Raw genomic sequence first — 18,778 nt, forward strand, 5'->3', positions numbered from 1 at the left:
GGGGGTTGCCGGATCATGTAGATAAAAGGTATATGTGTTTATTGTTATTACTTTATTGTAGAATGTATGTGGTATTTTACCAGCGTGTCATTATTTGTTCTAAATCGGATTTATTTTATTTAGCCATTTGTTGTTTTCCTTCTTTTTTTAACCCCTTAACTCCCACCTGAACCGAGCACATTTTCTCCAGTTTGGCTTTACCTCAGTCCAAAAGCTTCTGGAAAAAAGCTGTGAAAATAGCAACAAAACTGAGACGAAAACAATGTGACAAAAAAAGTGAGAAAGCACTGACAAAAAAGTGATGAAAAATTGATGAAAAAGTGGCAAAAATGTCACAAAAAATTGACAAAAAAATTGCGAAAAAATTAAAAATATTTGATTAAAAAATTACCAAAAAATTACCAAAAAATTACCAAAAAATGACAAAATGTGACAAAAAAATGACAAAAATGTGATAAAAAATTGACAAAAAAAATTACAAAAATCTGACAAAAAATTACAAAAAAATTACAAAAATGAGTTGAATACCCAACAAAAAAAAATTATGGAAAAACAATCTGATGACGTGAGGAAAAAGATCCTCTCGGTTCAGGCGGGAGTTAAGAGGTTAAAGAATTATATAGGCTAATGTTCCTGTTTCCCATGGTGTGACCCAACTGTGGGATTAAATAAGATACATACATATGGGCAGGGGTCCCGAAACCCAATAATTGTTGAAATGGGGGTCGCAGCTCCAGAAGGTTGAGAACCCCTGGTCTATGGGCTGGAGTTTCGTCACGCATGCGCACTTGGGCACTTCCCCATTCAGTCCAATATCAGACTGTGGTCTTTTAGCGTATTTGTGTAAAAAACAAACCAACAATGCGAGACTCGGATTTGAACAGCGTGTCGATGCCGGTGGTGGGAATAATAATAGCAATAGTTTCAAGTTTTATCAATGGGTCGACTTTTGTTCTCCAGAAAAAGGGGATTTTGCGCGCTCGTGAAAAAGGTAGGCCATACACAAAAGTTAAAAAAAAAAACATCCACGCGGATCAAATCATATTCACGAGATGTGACAATTTTCTAATGGGTGATTGATCTGTGTGCCCCGGTGCCCACAGGAGTCTCGTACCTACAGGATGCGGTGTGGTGGAGCGGCACGATAGCCAGTGAGTAAACGATGACATCTACGGGATAAAAGTGGTATTACACCAGTGGTCACCAACCTTTTTAGAGCCGAGGTCAACTTAGAGCAGGGGTGCCCAAAGTGGGGCCCGCCAGAGAGTGACCTGCTTTTGCGCAGCATCTGGTTAATACTAACTCTCTCCCATTCATTCTCAATGGCAAATATAGATGCAGTACACTTTTTGGCCACTAGCGTCAAATTGGGGGCGCTGTTTCACTCCTTTCGCAAAGTTAAGGAAACACTTTTCTGGTGTCTTGGTATTTGTCAGTCATAGAGCGTCGCAGCATCAACTTCCCAACTTTTTCCAAATTTTATTGCAAAGGGCATTGACATCTATGACTTATAAAAGAATTTATGCTGAACTGACACTTTCAACTTGGTCTAATATGACATTTTCTTTGACTTAAAGAAATGAATGAGGTAAAGTCACTGTAGGTAGTGCAGGTACAGGTGGTGTTGTTGCACTATATTGCTACAATAATTGATTTTGTTCTACTAAAACTTGGCTTTGTAGCAAACTATTTGCATAGATAGAATTAAATGCAAATGTATACCAAAAACGAAAATAAAGTAACTATTATTATTTGCAGTTGTATGTGTCTCACGCTGACATCGCCGTGTTTGGCCCGCGACCTTTAGGCACTTTTTCATTTTGGCCCTGGGAGACAAAAAGTTTGGGCACCCCTGACTTAGAGCATTAAGTTGTTCAAGAGCTGCCAGTTATTCAAAAAATATTATACCGAAGACTTTAAGTTAAACTGTTTGATAATAGACATGACAAATTTATACTTTTAAGCAAATACTGAGCATCAAGAATTACAATTAACTCTATTTTTAACATTACGGTGCAAGAAATTCAACTGTTATATTATATATAAAAGTCTTAAGGGCTGCTGGGGATGACCTAAAGAGCACAGGGCGTCCGCGGGCACAGGGTTGGTGACCACTGTATTACACAAACATATTTCTGTGTATGGTAGGGCTGCACAATCTATCGACAAAATGCATGGTTACCTAAAATAGAGTAAAAGTTTAGCGATTTTCCTGTTTTGGTCTCATTTTCACCTGGTTTTGGTCTTAATTTTATTGTTTTATTTAGAAACAAATATTATTTCCATACAGTTATCGAATATTGCTATATATTTTTCTCATACTGTGCAACTTTAAACTGTTTCAATCTTGCGTAGGCTTTTGTTCAGCGTGTGGTGTCTGTTACCTATATCCTCTTTCAGCAACTGCAAATCATCTGTCCTCATTTGACTATCTGCATCCTCACTTTTTATTTTCCCCTTCCTCTTTCAGTGCATCTCTTAAGCTCGGCATATTTCAGCTCATGCATTCATACAATCCCCAACCACTGTCCTTCTAATGCAGCCACACTTCATATTGTCCCATGTTGTGTCTGTGTGTGTGGCACTGATCATTTTGATAACTTTATTGTTGTCTTACAGCAATTGTTGGTCAGATCGGGAACTTCCTGGCTTACAATTTTGCGCCCGCAGTTATTGTTACACCGCTGGGCGCACTGGGAGTATTGTTCGGGTAGGTTCAATATTAATACAGAACATAATGCACTTTATCAGCTTTTAATATATGTTGTGTTTGCAGGTCAGTGTTGGCTTCCTCTGTTTTGAAAGAGCATTTGAATCTTTTGGGGAAGCTCGGTTGTGCGCTGTGTTGCTGTGGAGCTGTGATGCTGATCATTCACACCCCTAAAACAGAAACTGTGACTTCGAGACTCGAGCTGGAGGAGAGGCTATCAGACCCAGGTGAAAGTCAACAAGAAGTAGTGCAAAATTGACTATCTCTTTGCCACTTATAGGCAGAATTTGTCATCCTGTGGCAGTGGTTGTGAAAGTACTTACTATTTTGTTGTTAGTAACATGACATTTGTAGCTCAAGTAGTTGCACTGTGACTGTGACTGTGAGTAACTGAATGAGCATCTCCATCAACTGAGCAATATTTCCGTAGTTTACATTTGAGTAATTACGGTAGCGCAGTGGTTAATGCTCGCCAGGCCCGGATCTACGGGGGTGCAAAAGGGTGCATTGCAACCTCATTTTGAAATGTTTGTGTTAGAGAATTAACAATGGTGTTCGAGAGGATGGATGAAAAACAGGCAGCAGTCTGGATGTCTTATACAGGAGAAGCTTATTTACCATCGGTGCGGGACCCGGAGACATGAACTCCAGACATTGCGCTTGTCCCACCATTCAAGTCTGTCTCTGCTTCCACAGAAAAGGGTTGAATACTCTGAGAGCGGCACCTGAGCACCACAGTCAAGGCTATGACAGAGATAGTGCGACTTTACAGCTTGACTCAGTATAATAAATAGCGATTTAATGTTATCCTCTAACAGTTTGCACCCTCAGTTTTAATGGCATCCCAATGTATTTTAAAGGCGAGAAACTATTTGCATCCTTTTGAAACTGGAATGCACCCTCAGTTTGTTTTGGAGCCGGTGCTGGTTCTCGCTCGTGCTTCACACAGTGAGAAGCTACCCCTTACCTGGACCATTGTATCATTTTAATCATCATAATAATAATAATAATGTATTGGTTTATAGCACTCTGGACACACAAAGACGCCTTTTAGTCACAATTCATGCACGCACAGTGGCTTTGTATTGCCTTTGAAGGAGTAGCTAAAGCTAATAGCTTCTTGTGAGCGTTCACTGTGATTGGTTTAATACACTCACACAGAGTATGAAGAGACAGAGCAATTGGATGACGGCAATCGTCACATGGGCAGATCACAATTCGAGCAAGTGTTGCCCATCCTTGCTTACAACAATGTCTATTTGAAAAAAAAGTTATCTTTGAGGAACGGTGGCACAGCGGTTAGTGCTCGTGCTCCACAGCTAAGGTCCTGGGTTTGGACGTGGCCTTACTGTGGAGTTTGCATGTTCCGTGTCTCCATAGGTTTCCCCAGCACTAAATCCATGTACATTAGGGGGTGTGAATGAGAGAATGATTGGTGGCGGTAGGAGGGACCCATGGCCTTCAGAGAGTCTTCCCCAGGGCAGCTATGGCTACAACCCAAGTTTGGAGTGAATGTCAAATTGTCAAAACGCTTTGTGACAATGTCTATGAAAGGCACTGTACAAACAACGTCCTTGTTTATTTTATTTCTTACTGTCTATACTTTTTGTCCCCATAAAGTTCTTGGTAGTGCTATGGTAAATATTGAGACCATATTAAATAAAAACCGGAGAGAAGTTGTCCTGAATCAAGCGTGCAGGTTTATTTAACATATGCATATGGAGACACACCAAGTACCTGGATACAAGATGCTCTGAAGAACAGTTCACAGCTCACAGTATTTACACACACCGACAGCACAATGATCATACGATTATGGAATGCCCCAATGGTGTAACAGTTCAGATTGACCTAAGACATTCAGAGACACTGACGAAATGTATAAGACAAACGTCGCCACTGCAAGGACACAAACACCCTGTAAGATGTCCTGACCCCGGCCAAGCAAGTGCCAATGACGTAATGGTCAAAGGAGTCTTACAGCGTTGAGATACATAAGGCGCCATGGACAAGTAAACAACTGCCAATGACCATGAGTGAGAGATAAGCTGGATGTGAGAGCACGAGTGAATGGGGACAGAAATCCTCCGCCTTATCGCACCAACTCGTACACAAGCATGCACCTGAACTCTAGTAAATGAGGTAATGCTCACTGAATATAGGTCACTGTATGTAATGGTCAAATATCTATAAAGCATATGTGACATGATGAGAGGAATAAACAACAAATGGTTCAGATTTCCATAACAGTAGTCATTGTATATAAGATTTACTAGCTTGCCTATTTGCACACCATGTTTCTGAGAGCTGAAGACAAGTGAATTTCTCCATTGTGAGATCAATAAAGGCTTATCTTATCTTCTCTTTCCTTTCCTCCCACAGTCTTCATCCTCTATGCCTCACTGGTTGCCCTGGTCCTGCTGGTCCTGATATTCCGGATTGCCCCGGTCCATGGCTCCTCCAGCATCCTGGTCTACGTTTCCATCTGCTCTCTGTTTGGCAGCTTCACCGTTCCCTGCAGCAAAGGACTGGGCTTAGTTGCACAAGAAGCGTTCAGCCCAGGCTCTTTCGGCGGGAGAGCGTTTACTCTTTTTCTATTATTGTTGTCCACCCTTGCTGTCAGTATCCTTACCCAGTTTTTCTATATCAACAAGGCTTTGGAGGCGTTCAGCTCCAACATGTTCGAAGCTATATATTACGTAGCCTTTACATCCTCCGTGATTCTTGCATCTGCTATTCTGTTTAAGGAGTGGACGGCCTTGACGATAAGTGACAGTTTAGCCCTGGTTTGTGGCTTTGCGACTGTGTGCGTTGGAGTGGTTTTGCTGCGTATATCACAGGAGGCTGAGCTCACCTGGAAGCCGAAACCGCACAAAAAGAAAGCGGACTAAAATATTCACAAGCACGGTGCTTTTTGTGCCAAACTGCATTCCTCACATACTTGAACTTTAGGGCCAAGCAGTGCATTCAGGCGTGTGTCAGGGAAAGGTATTTTAGTTTTTACACGTTTAGCGCCCACCACATTTCCTTTGTAGGTTATTTATGTGAGTTGTGTGAAGACTTTTGCTTCTCAGTTCATTTAAATCATTCTGTAACTAACCTTTTGCTTGACCTAAGCTTTGCAAAAACGTCATCTATTTTACTTATGTTTTTACTTCAATGTAATCCATTCCATAGTCATAACTTGAGAGAGGAAATGACTGATTTTCTTTTATTTTTTTAACCTTTTTTTAACCCTAGAACATTATCGCTCAAATCCATAACACCATCACTAACGCCGGGTGATTTTTACCCGAGATAATACACCCGAGTCATCGAAATCTATCAGAACATGACAATACATGACACATTTGAGTCGTGTTCTTTTACAGTGGGGAAAAAAAGTATTTGGTCAGTTTCACATAGACATTGTATTGTTTTGTATGTTTACAAAACAATACAATTGTATTATTATATATTAAACTGTGTCATGTCTAATAAAATGAGAGAAAAGCATCATGAGAGGACCATGTAAAAATGCTCCAAAACTACTGGAAAATTTGGAATTTGGGAACAAAAAAATCCTAAAAAATAAAATAATGAAGATGGAAACTTGGTTTTTGGTCGACCCATTCCTGAGATATGTGAGACTTCTCTGGTGAAGCTCAGTGTCTTTGGCACAAACAGCCGCAGGAGAGAGAAATAAAATATGTTATATTTTGAATGGGTGTAAATGGCCAGCTGACTAAAATAAATATGTGTTACTCACTTGCTGGGAGGCCAGAGACACCGACTCTACGACAGGTTGTAAAGCTGTAGTTGAAGTCGGAAAAATATATGTGGCAGCCTTGAATGTGTGGCCCTTAATTTTGCACTCTTTGAAGACCCTAATGTCAAAAAATGTACACTCCAAAAAAGAGCCTTAAAACAACCATACATTCATATTTTTTTCTGCTTCTATTTACAAAAAACTTCAGTGGCTTTCGGGTCAAAATGACCCACAAGGGTTAAGAGGGGGGGAAATTACCTGATTAAATACACTAACCCTACCCTACCTTCTATCAACTGGGTGAAAATCCCTCTAACATGTGTCTGTAGGAAAAAGTGTTTTTTGGATTAGGAAAACACCCAGGCCATCAAGGATGTCAAAGACAATGCTGAAGCTACCCAGACATTCAGATAAACCATCATAATGAAAATCACATAAATGAAAACCACCCGGCAATAGTGTTCTAGGGTTAATCATTGCTAATTATTTACCTCTGACAAACAAAATCCAGGGCATATTCACAAAAGTGGATAAACTATGAAGAAGCTGCTTTAGCTTATGTCGCGCACTGGCTCAGTTTAACATATAGACGATGAAACCTGATCCTGTCTCCTTGTTTACATAATATTTACGTAAGTCAAATATGACCCAGGGACCTGCAGTCACATATTAGCATGTGTGTTCACTTGTTCAAAGAGCTCAACAACAAAGTGCCTTTTACACTGTTTTATAGATTTGTACCTGACTAAAAGTACCTTAAAATAACCTCAAGTGGTCTAAGTATCATTTCACCAACACGTTAACTTATTCATGGTGTTGTTAATTATTAAGGACTATCAAGAGTCTCATTTGTCTAATGGAAATACGGTTGGTGATGTTTAACTGTATATTATGTTGTCATTCATTACTGAGATTGTTCTCTGAGGAAAATGCCAAAACTGCTGTGTTGAAACAAGTTTGTCTGGGGTGTTTATTTACTTTTTGTTACATACATTATTGTTTATGTCACGAATCTCCAGCAAGTTACACCTGAACTACTGACTGCAAGATATAAACCACATTGACAAAGTTAAAAAGGAAACTGCAGCGGAAGCTCTCAAAAAGGATACAAACCATTAGACCAATACACTGACCTGAAATGTTAGCAGAAATACCACAAAGAATAATTCACACGATCAACACTGCACTATATTCCTCATTTATTACGAAGACCTTACATTTATTACTTTAGATTAGGGCTTAAACAACTAATTGATTATTGAAATAGTTTACAACTATTTTAGTAATCATGAATCAATGAATCGTTTTCTAGTACACACAGACTCAAATAGAGGGAAAAATGACATGACAATTTTGTATCTGTCTGTGTCTCTTCCAATCAGAAAGCAGAATTAGCACTAAGAGCCTCCAACAAACAAAAACAGTGTGTAAGTTTGCAAAGTTAGGGGAGATTTGAAAGTAAACAATCAAATCCCTCCCCTCTTGGACCAGAAAGAAAAAAATACTCTTAGTTTGCAAAATGAGGAGAGCAGGAACAAAATTTTCAAAAGTAAATGATCAAGCTCTTTCTTCCTGTCCCTGATTGGTCCTGACAGGCTGGTTCAAAGGAAAAGCTCGTCTCATTGGTCAACGTGGTATCCCGGAGATTCTGATTAGCTGCTGAAATCAGCAAAGGGAAGGACTCTAGAAAAAAAAATATATATATTATTACTTACGTTGTGTCAAATGTCAGACCCAGTCAGTCAAATAAACACGATCTATTACATTTGTAAAACATTTAAACTTACAGACTATCACTTTAAGTTTACTCTATCAACATGTCCTCATGCAGTGTCACTTCAGCTTTAAGGGGTACATTTTTTATTTATTTTTTTAAATACAATTTCATGCACCTTTCACAGCCAAGCAACTAATCGATGAATCGTAATAAATCGGTAGATTAATCGATTACCAAAATAATCGTTAGTTGCAACCAGTGTTAATTTCGTCATTTTAGTCAAAGTGATATTTTTGACGACTAAAATTGGACTAAAACTAAATTAAAAGTTTTTCATGAGACTAAAACTATGACTAAAATGTCCAGATATTTTAGTCGACTAAAATAAGACTAAATAAAAATGAAAAGGAGAGAAATCATCCAAACTTCTATTGACCGTCTGAAAGAGTCTCAGATCATGTAAATTCTCTACCAAAGGATCAGCTCTGAGCTTTGTTCATGTGGAGCAGCTCCATGAAGCAGAGAAACAAAATTAAATATGATTATAAATTAGTCTTAATCTTAGTCGACTAAAACTAGACTAAAATTGAAAAGATTTTTTCAACTAAATCTCGACTAAAATTACATTACATTTTAGTCAAAAGACTAAAACTAAAATAAAATATGTTGTCAAAATTAACACTGGTTGCAGCCCTACTTTAGATTTTAATATTGGGGCATCTGACATCCCCAGCACTAGGCCCCGAACAACCTTTTTGTGCCTGGAATGAGGTCATGATTTATTAATAAATCCCATAGGAACATTCAGACATATTTTTCTAATGACAAAGGCAGCATTGTTGACATTTTTTCTTCTCAATTGGACCCATAGAAAATCAGATGAATTAAACCATTCTTCATTCTGGGTGTTGCTGCCCCCTCCTTCAAGTCAAGTGCCGCACACAGTAACAGGAATACTCTAACATGAACTATTTTTGTATACTGTTTGTTTCTCTGTTGGTGCAACTTTGCAATGTCCACACCGGCCCGCGCACCTTTGACACGCGCCCGCTTCCAGGGTAATCTAAAACGCAATGAATAAATTAGATTGCTCATAAATTTCTGCTTGTGTGTGTGTGTGCAACGCCGACCAGGAAGTGAGATGAGCGAGACGGTGGTGTTTGGTGGACTTCAGCCTCCGGGGGAGCACGGTCCAGCGAGCCCAGGCAGAGTGGCACATAAAGCGGAAGAAAGCGCAGCAGCCTCACGGTGCGGCAGTCGTCAAGTGTCGTCGCGCGCTGCTACTAACCCAATGTGGAGCCCGGAGATTTCAAGCCTAGCTATGTAAATGCCATCCCTTTTTGAGTCAGCAGGCTAAAGGCTTGCTCATATTACTTTTTCCGCGTGGACACGTCTGGCCAGGTACTTATTTGATCTTCCTGCGTGTATTAAATTGTAATTGTTGTTTAATGCTAACTAACTAGCTAACTAACGTGCGGAGCTAATGTTGCTAACGTCACATCAACCTGTGTCCTGATTTGAATGCCTTACTGTTGTGTATTTTAGCAATTAAAACGTCGTTAAATACAACCGTTGATCCTTCTACAATCCAAAAACGACACACGGACAAATATAAAAGACTGAACACATGACATAATTTCTGTTTTTGCTATGTAAAGCTCGTCATAAAGCCGCACTTACCTGCTAGCCACAAGGTTAACTAACATTACCTTCAGGGCTAATGTTGACTACTTCCTGGATTCCTAAGGCTAGGAATAAAAGGCATTTACATACAGTCACGCAGAATGACTGTGAAGAGGCAAGTTTCTGAAGCTATGCCTAACACAACACTCTGGTTTTCTTTGGGCTCGGTGTGAGGCTGTGTGTTTGCACGGGCATGGACACATCTTTCATATCAAATGTGCACAATATTGAGCCATTACGGGTATGAATTTCTCCCTGACACCGGTTTGCAGAGTCGACTGTGGAGATGGTAACGTCATATCTATTATATTCGTTAACATTTAACGTTAAAGGTAAATGTTGGTGTTTTGTGGGGACAGTAGAGAAATGTGATGTATTGCTGTCTTAGGTGAAATCTGTCCGCACATTGGGCTGGTCTGTTTGTTATTTTGATCAATGTTGTGTATTATTTAAAGCTGAATTTGGTTTCTGACTTTTAAACGTTAATATATATATTTTTTGCCATCTGATTATGTGTAAAACTGGACACACATTCAGGGTATTGGACAAAATGCCATGAATGAGACAAGTATTTAGCTTTAGGTCTTGAGTTCCACAATTATTTCTTGCCAAATGTGAGAGTTTTGAAGAAGCGTCCAAACCTTTCTTGAGTTCACCGTTCTTCCATCCTGGGATTTGTTCTTACCTGAGCTTCGACGAGTTGATACATACCTGTCTGGTCTTTGTGCCCGTGGAAGAGCTTGGTGGCTTCAAACTTCACCCCGTTTGGAGCTGTAGGAACAACATCTTTGGTCGTTTTGCGTGACTGAGGGCACACACAAAGACAAGACGGGTACGCATCAACTCGTCTAAGCTCAGGTAAGAACGTATCTCAGTATGGAAAAACGGTGAACCATTCCTTTAAAGTTGAACTTGGTTTCTGGTTTAAAAGCTACGGTTATTATTTTTTGTTACTATGCGATTAAGCGTAAAACTGGACACATTCAGGGTATTAGACAAAATGCCAAACACAGTATTTCGCTTTAGGTCTTGAGTTCCACAATTATTTCTTGCCAAATGTGAGACAGCAGTTTTGTTGAAGCATCCAAACTTTTCTTGAATTGTTCTCTTTCTTGAGGGCTGTCAAAGTTAACACTTGAAGATTATTTTGTAATCGATTAATCTGTCGACTCTTTTTATGATTAATCGATAAATCGCTAGGCTGTGAATGGTGCTTTCAATATTTTTTTTTTAAACATAACACTAAAGTGCCGCTGCTTGAGGACATGTTGATGGCGTAAACTTAAAGTAAATGTTTGTTGGAGGCTCTTGGTGCTAATTCTGCTTCTGACTGGATGAGACACAGACAGATATTCATGAAATTTACAATGTACAAAACACTACAGACCCTAACACTATGAGAACAAAGTAGGTTTTCATCAAAAATACAACATTTTCATGTAATCTTTGCTCGATTTGAGTCTGTGTGAACCAGAAGACGATTAATCGATTAGTTGTTTCAGCCCTACGCACGATGAATCAAACGATGATGCGACTCATTTCTTATGAATCAATTTTTAATGCGTCATATATTTTCATATACACACCATAAAGACAGAGAACCTGCATTACAAATTACACATTGTCAGCAGTTGGGCTTTTCACGTAGATTTATGAAATATGTATTAGTTTAGCAAATAATCTAGTGTTTTATGTAGGACTTGTATAAATAATAAATACCATAATTCCATTAAAATTTCACTAGTGTGATTAATCAGTTGACAGCACTCCTTGTTTTTTCTCCGCAGATTAAAATCACGAGTGAGAGTGCAAGACTTACATGACGAGTTTTACAAGTCTTTAAATATACTACAGTACAACTTCAAATATCTCAATTTGAATCAAACTGTATTGGTCACAGACAGCCAAAAAAAAACAATTAAAGAAGAGGGAACACATTAACAATAAAATAAGTCATTGGCTCTCGAAATACAGACACGCATGACTGAAAAAGTAAAACACAGTATGTACATAGAGGTGCAGTGGTACAATATGCCTCTAATTCTTCAGTTGTTCTTTTGTAGGTGTCTGGACCAGTCAGAACTGTACCTATGGTCCGCTGCAGCCCCTCTGCCTCTCTGTAAATGTGACAGACTCCAACAGCACTCTCAGCATGGGGCAGGACAGGGGGAAGTATGATTTCTACATCGGCCTGGGACTGGCCATCAGCTCCAGTATCTTCATCGGAGGCAGCTTCATCCTCAAGAAGAAAGGGCTGCTGCGGCTGGCGAGGAAGGGGTCCATGCGAGCAGGTAACGTGCAATCTGTTCACTGTGCAATAATGTCAAGGTGGTGTTCAGGTGGGAATGATGTGGTGGATTAAGGTATAATAACATGGTGAGTATATGGTCATTACACATAAAACAGAACACGCGTCATTTTACTTTACTTTATAATGATGATTGTAGTAGGATTAGTTATATATTTAAGGCAAAGTGAATACATGGTTAGTTTTTTTTAGTGAAGAAGGAAAAGCCTATACCTCCATTATTGCCAGGTACTATACTATTGTTATTCTTTTAAACCACGGGTAGCTTTTCAGGCCTTGTGTGCTACTGCTGCTTGTTTCAAAAGGAATAACAGAAGGGCAGATACATTTGCCTTCATACTACTGCTGTCGTGTCTGTACAAATGCACGGCTGTGATGGGGTTGGTCAGAGGGAGAGGTTGTGGGTGCAGAATGATGGCCATGTTTCCATCGCTGAGTGTGGCTAAGGAGTGACATAATGCACCACATTGTCTGTAAAGCGACTGAATATCTAGGGGGGGAAAACACTGTGCGAGTCCAGTTAGATGGTGGAAAGAGTCTTAGCTTCATTTTACCTCATGTATTCAATAAAATACAATTATTTATTTCAGTACGGGTGTTTTCTGTTGGTGAAAAATATCTCGATCTTCACTGTGAGTGGGCTTGCTTCTCTGTATTGACTTCTTTGCTGGTTGATATCATCTCTATGGTATGATCTAAACATGAGGGTTAGTAGGTAAGGTCATCTTTTGAATGTTTTGTTTTTATAACCATTGAAAAAATACCCTCATCTGTGCAGCTGAGCATTAGGAGGACGTTTGGTATCGCTGGCACGCTTGTTTCCCCATTGTTTTTTTGTCATAGCTGTGTGAAAACCCGGAATGTCCCGCAGTGTGACTGATCTTCTCTGCCATTACTCTTTACTTCCCTGCACAAATCAACACTTAGGTGGTTCAGATCGTTGGCCATGTCAAATGTTCCCTTTTCCCCCGGCCACTTAAGCTCTGTGTGAGTCTGTTTTTGTCCTGGGGCAGGGCATGAATAATTTTGGGCTTAAATGGACGTCCTAAAATAGGCAGTGGGAGCAGCAGCACTCCTTGTTGGTTATTGTGCAACGCGAAACTGCAGCTCTGGAGTCGGTAGTGAAATCGTCAGCAGCAGCACGCCCAGCAAAACCTCTCCACTTTTCAGGCTCACCTGGTTTTCCTCCATTGCTCAGGTGACTGTTTGTCCTTGTCATGTACAATGCTGTGGGTTTACATAGACTTCTACTAATCATTAACTTCCTTTGACATGTAACTACGGAAGTTCCCATGGTCTTAATAAAGGAGGTCAATAAATAAGGTCTTAAAAGTTATTTTATTGGAAAATATCTTCATCACAACAGTTGCAATGTTGCAGGAAATTATTTGGTTTCGTTAGATCAACATTACTCCCAGCACAAAGGCAATTCTTCTAGAATAGCTGAGGGGAAAATGTAAATTTACATTTAACAAATAGGCAATGTTTGCGCTATCTCTGTCATACTGTGCAGTGAAGCACATTTAGCCGTCTAGCAACTTCACTAACACGTAGAGGGTGCTCAAAGACACGCTCGTAATATTAAAGCAGTACTAAGTAACGTGTTTACCTTTTAATAAATCCTTTCCGTAGTCCCTGTGGGGGTAATGCAAGTGTTTATGGGATGATTGGAGGGTCTTTCATCTCCCTCTGGTGTCTCTGGACAGAAAACCATATTTGCAACTTGACTGCCACCGGACCGGGGAAAGCAATACACACTAATGGAATCACGAAGCAGAAGCTAACATGCTAACGGGCAAAGCTAACTGCGGGCTAACGTCACTTTAAACAGTGTTTACAGCCAAGTTTGAGTGAAAAAAAATATTTCTATTGTATAATTGAATGCATAATAACCCTCTCTCCCTTCGCCTTTCCTGTCAGCGTAGTATTTACTCTCCAAGACAATAAGTTAAAAAATCGTAACTTGCTACTACACCTGCAGTTGCGCTTATGGCCTCTAGGGGGAAGAGTTACTTAGTACTGCTTTAAATGAGAACAGAGAGATTTGAACTGACGACTTTTAGGTTGCAGGGCGGCCGCTGCACCTCCTAAGCCATCAAAGATTCAAGCTAAAGCATACGGCCCATAGAGTAGTTTGGCAGCACCGCGGCTGAGTGGTTTGTGCTGTTGCCAAGTCGCCTCTCAGCAAAAAAATCCATTCCCAGTGCGGATGTTCATTTTGGGTGGCATTCTCTCATCAACCCTAAACACAATAGGCTGATCCTCCAGCTCGGAACTGACACCTCACGCAGGGTGTGCAGAAATGTCCCGGGACGATCTGGTTTCCTCATGACGTATTGAAGGTCGAGTCAAATGCAAAGGACAATAAAGTTAATTTGCTTGTGTGAAATTCCTACATTTCCCCAGTGAATCCCAATATTCTGTGTAATTACCACGACTTTCCTAATTTCACAATGACTAAATAAAAGTAAATGTTTTCCAGGTCAGGGCGGCCATGCCTATCTGAAAGAATGGCTTTGGTGGGCCGGACTTCTCTCAAGTAAGTCCTGTTTAATTCAATGGACGTCTCTGTTTTGTTTTTACTTGCAAATCACTGGGCGTGTGCTCCACCACAGTGTTTCTGTAAGTGTTTCACCATTCTCTACAGACAGGATGTCGATGTGTAATCTGTACCGTTTGCTTTTACATCCACAGTGGGCTTAGGGGAGGGAGCCAATTTTGCTGCTTATGCGTTTGCCCCTGCGACTTTGGTCACTCCGCTGGGGGCCCTCAGCGTGCTCGTCAGGTATACACATATCCATGTACAGCAGAGGGGAGGAGTAAAGTAGACCCATTTGTTTTGGTAGAATAAGTGAAATCAGTTCAAACTCAACTTTATCATAATTTTCACCACGTGTAGAGATTGTAATGTAACAAATATTACATAACAAAGTGTGAAACTTTTATGTAACAACAAATATTCCTAAGTCATGTAACTCCTTCCTACTCATCTCTGCACACAATACACCATTGATTGACCTGTTTGTTTCCTTGGTGAGAGTGACAGAGCCTGAATTGTTTCTCTGTAGCGCGGTGCTGTCGTCGCACTTCCTGACGGAGCGGTTGAACCTGCACGGGAAGCTGGGCTGCCTGCTCAGCATCCTGGGCTCCACCACCATGGTCATCCACGCGCCGAAGGAGGAGGAGATCAACAGTCTGGAGGAGATGAGCCACAAACTGGTCGACCCAGGTTTGGAACGACTAATAACATACACTTTGTTTCAGAGAGCTGGATCGATTTAATATCATGGTAGTAAGAACTAAAAGAGCAACATAAACTCCGCCCACATTGGCAGTTTGGAGTTGGTTTGGCCTTGAGTTACTCTTTTAAAGGGGCTAGATGCAAGTTGGCAATTTTATACTCACTACTGCCACCTCAGGTCATACGTGTAACTGCATTGGACGCGAAGTAACAGGTCTGAGATCATTCTACACATTAGGACATGGCTGGAACATGTAGGGAGAGGAAAATGAATAATTTTGACATTTTTAAACTCTGTATAGTCCCTTTTTAAAATTAAAATAAAAAATCTAATTTGTTCTAAGCAGACAATGAACATATTTACACAAAAAACAATTAAAAATGGATTAAACAACTGTGATAAATGCATCAAACCCACATTAGCATCAGAATACACATTATACATTTTAAAATCTCCTTTGGTTTACTATCCACCTTATTCCGGAAGTTCGCGTGGGCGCCGCCATGAATTGTGCCCGTCCCTTTATCAGTTAACATGGGACTGGAGAAGTCCACATAAAATCAGTTACTACACGGAAAAAATTAAGTTTTTCGGCCGCGCTGAGAAACGGTGCAGTGTTTGTTGGTGCAAGTGAACATCGGCCATTTTACACAAATCAATCGACTAAACATCAGATTTGAGCGGAGAATATTTTCCCTCGTTTTCCGTTTAAATGAATGGGCTTCGCGCTCGACCGGAAGTGTCTGGACAACGAGGTGCAGAGACAAGGCAAAAAGAGGAAAAAGTGGGCGGGGCGGAAGAAGGTGAATAGACCCTTTAACTGCTGACCTCATCGGTGACATCATCTGGAAGCAGCAAGTGATCAAGAGAAATAAGATTAAACTAAAACTAGCGATTATAAGTGTAAAACTACAACTAAAAAATGTGGTCCTGTTGTGGCTTAAGGCGTAAGAACAAGAGGAATGACATTTGAGATGATAAAATAAGGTTTATCTGATTTTTCCAACAACAGTTAGACATTTGTTTAATGTAACTATAGCAACAGCTACAATGGAAATAGATAGAAATCGAGCTTTCCGCCTCCAGGTAGGACCAGAATGTTTACAAACAATTAAAGGGTCTATTAAACTAACTGAAAATGTGATGCAGTGTGACAATTAATACAACCATTTTTTTTTTTTTTTCTTTTTTTAATGTACCTTTGATGTGATGCAGTCGACCTGACCCTCTTTTCTGTCCCACAGGGTTTTTGTTCTTCGCGACTCTGGTCATCATCGTGGCGCTTGTGTTCATTTTCGTGGTGGGCCCTCGTCACGGTCAGACCAACATCCTGGTCTACATCACCATCTGCTCCGTGATCGGCGCCCTGTCCGTCTCCTGCGTCAAGGGGCTCGGCATCGCCATCAAGGAGGCCATCGCCGGGACGAACGTGGCCAAAATCCCCCTGGCCTGGCTCCTGCTCATCTCGCTCATCACCTGCGTCAGCACTCAGATTAACTATTTGAACAAGGCGCTGGACATTTTCAACACCTCCATAGTGACGCCGATCTATTACGTGTTCTTCACCACTTCAGTGCTCACCTGCTCGGCCATTTTGTTCAAGGAGTGGGAGCACATGGGCACGGACGACGTCATCGGGACCCTGAGCGGCTTCCTGACGATTATCGTGGGGATTTTCCTGCTGCACGCGTTCAAAGACGTCAACGTGAGCTGGTCCACTGTAGCCGGCTCCATGAGGAAGGACGACCGGCTGTCGACCGCCAACGGTATGGTGTCTCACAGCAGCTACGAACTCCTGCACAACGATTCTACAGAGGACATGGATCGGGAAGTGGGTTTGCCTTTTGACAGCGTCTCGAGAAGAAATGGAGTGATTATTTCCTCCTAAGATGCTTTATTTTGGTGACTACTTGCTGCACCAGTTAGGAACCTACGTTCAACAGGACAATCACCTGGAAATGGCAGTGGTTTGGATAGAACAGTGAATTGTATTGTACGTTTTAATTTGCCTTAACTGAACACACTTTGATTCCTCTGTAGCCATGTAAATATTTTTTAAAGAAATTAATGTTTGTTTTGAGTAAAGCATATCAATGCACTGATTTAGTTTGTATATGATTTTTAATACAGAATCAGCCTTGCTGACATGACTAGCACCGATCAGCCACAACATTATGACCTGTGTGGTCAAATCATTAGGCATCAAGAGTTGCTCTGTCTGAAGCACTGTTTACTCAAATTAAAAGCCTGGACTTTGTTTTTGCGTGTTTAGAATTAATTACAATGAACTGACTCAAACACAGCACGTGAACTGGTGTACTGTAATAATTTAAGAGTCATTAACAAGCGTTTGCTTACTGTAGCTCCTGTCATTTATTAAAAAAACATAGAAACGGGACAGAGCTTTATGGATCAGTTCACGACATATTAGATTGTTTCAGTTGGATCAGGGGCTGATACATCTGGGAGAGTGTTGGAAAGAAATCTCCAAACAGAAAATCTAAAAATGTTTTCTGATTTTTTTTTTATTTTTTTTTATCTTTATTTATACAGGGAAGGCCCAATGAGAGTACAAGACTCTTTCATGAGCGCCCTGTTTCATTGCAAAGAACAACAATACAGTATTTACAATAAAATGTTATATCATTTAAATTTACAAACCTGCCACATTCATCTCATGGCTTATCAAGCACATCATTCTGAGGATTGATACTAGCCTGGCCAGTCATACACGCTTCTCTATATGTTTGAAATATATTCAAAAGTTTAGAATAAACTCGGCACACCTTTTATGTGGCAGCAATTTGACCTCATTTCATATGTGCTGAGAAGATGTTCTTTGATCAATACTAATGCCTTTCATTAGACATTAACCATAAATCGAAAATTCATCATTGTCATAGTTACCAGTTTCTAATGTGAGCGCAACCTATTGTTTTTTCCTGGAGGTGAGCATCTAAAAGCAAATCTCCTCGCAGTTATGTGGTTATGCAGTGTGTCTGTCACCATGGTTACTGCTCTCTGGTGATCAATTAAACCATAGAAAGGTTTCCTCAGCCTGGGACCGAACCAGAATACTGTTGACTCATCAAAATACTATTGTAGCACTTCGAACATGCTGTTAAAGTGTGGTCAATCTGCAGGTCAGTATTTTCTATTGTAACTTTAATTTCTACAGAACTTTTTGAGCGAGATGCCGGGTTAGATGAACGGTTTGGTTCAGAGTCATAATGTTACGGCTGATTGCAGTAAGCCACCACAATTAAACTTACTGTTGTGAAACTTAAATAACTTTGTTTTGTACTAGTGTTCAAGGGACAAATGGAGACAAACCACCATATTTGTTACATATTTATTGAATTTAAATGAT

The 18,778-nt window shown here is 40.3% G+C and overlaps 1 protein-coding gene across 2 annotated transcripts; it reads left to right on the forward strand.

Moving 5' to 3' along the window:
- The first annotated feature begins 811 nt into the window (after positions 1-811).
- On the forward strand, positions 812-17,712 carry LOC306976862 (magnesium transporter NIPA2-like). 2 transcript variants are annotated; one of them, XM_079574976.1, is made up of 9 exons: positions 812-991; positions 1,104-1,151; positions 2,620-2,710; positions 2,777-2,954; positions 11,939-12,149; positions 14,649-14,705; positions 14,861-14,951; positions 15,235-15,395; positions 16,653-17,712. In XM_079574976.1, the coding sequence occupies exons 1-9, from the start codon at positions 862-864 to the stop codon at positions 17,294-17,296; spliced, it is 1,611 nt and encodes a 536-aa protein (XP_079431102.1). In that variant the 5' UTR covers positions 812-861; the 3' UTR covers positions 17,297-17,712. The 2 variants fall into 2 exon arrangements, with proteins under 2 accessions (XP_079431102.1, XP_079431101.1); XM_079574975.1 differs by lacking the exons at positions 812-991; positions 1,104-1,151; positions 2,620-2,710; positions 2,777-2,954 and adding an exon at positions 9,301-9,576 and having other exon boundaries at positions 11,922-12,149.
- The last annotated feature ends 1,066 nt before the right edge of the window (positions 17,713-18,778 follow it).

Source organism: Gobius niger, assembly GCF_951799975.1.
Source record: "Gobius niger genome assembly, chromosome: 17".
In the NCBI taxonomy this organism is placed as follows: domain Eukaryota; kingdom Metazoa; phylum Chordata; class Actinopteri; order Gobiiformes; family Gobiidae; genus Gobius; species Gobius niger.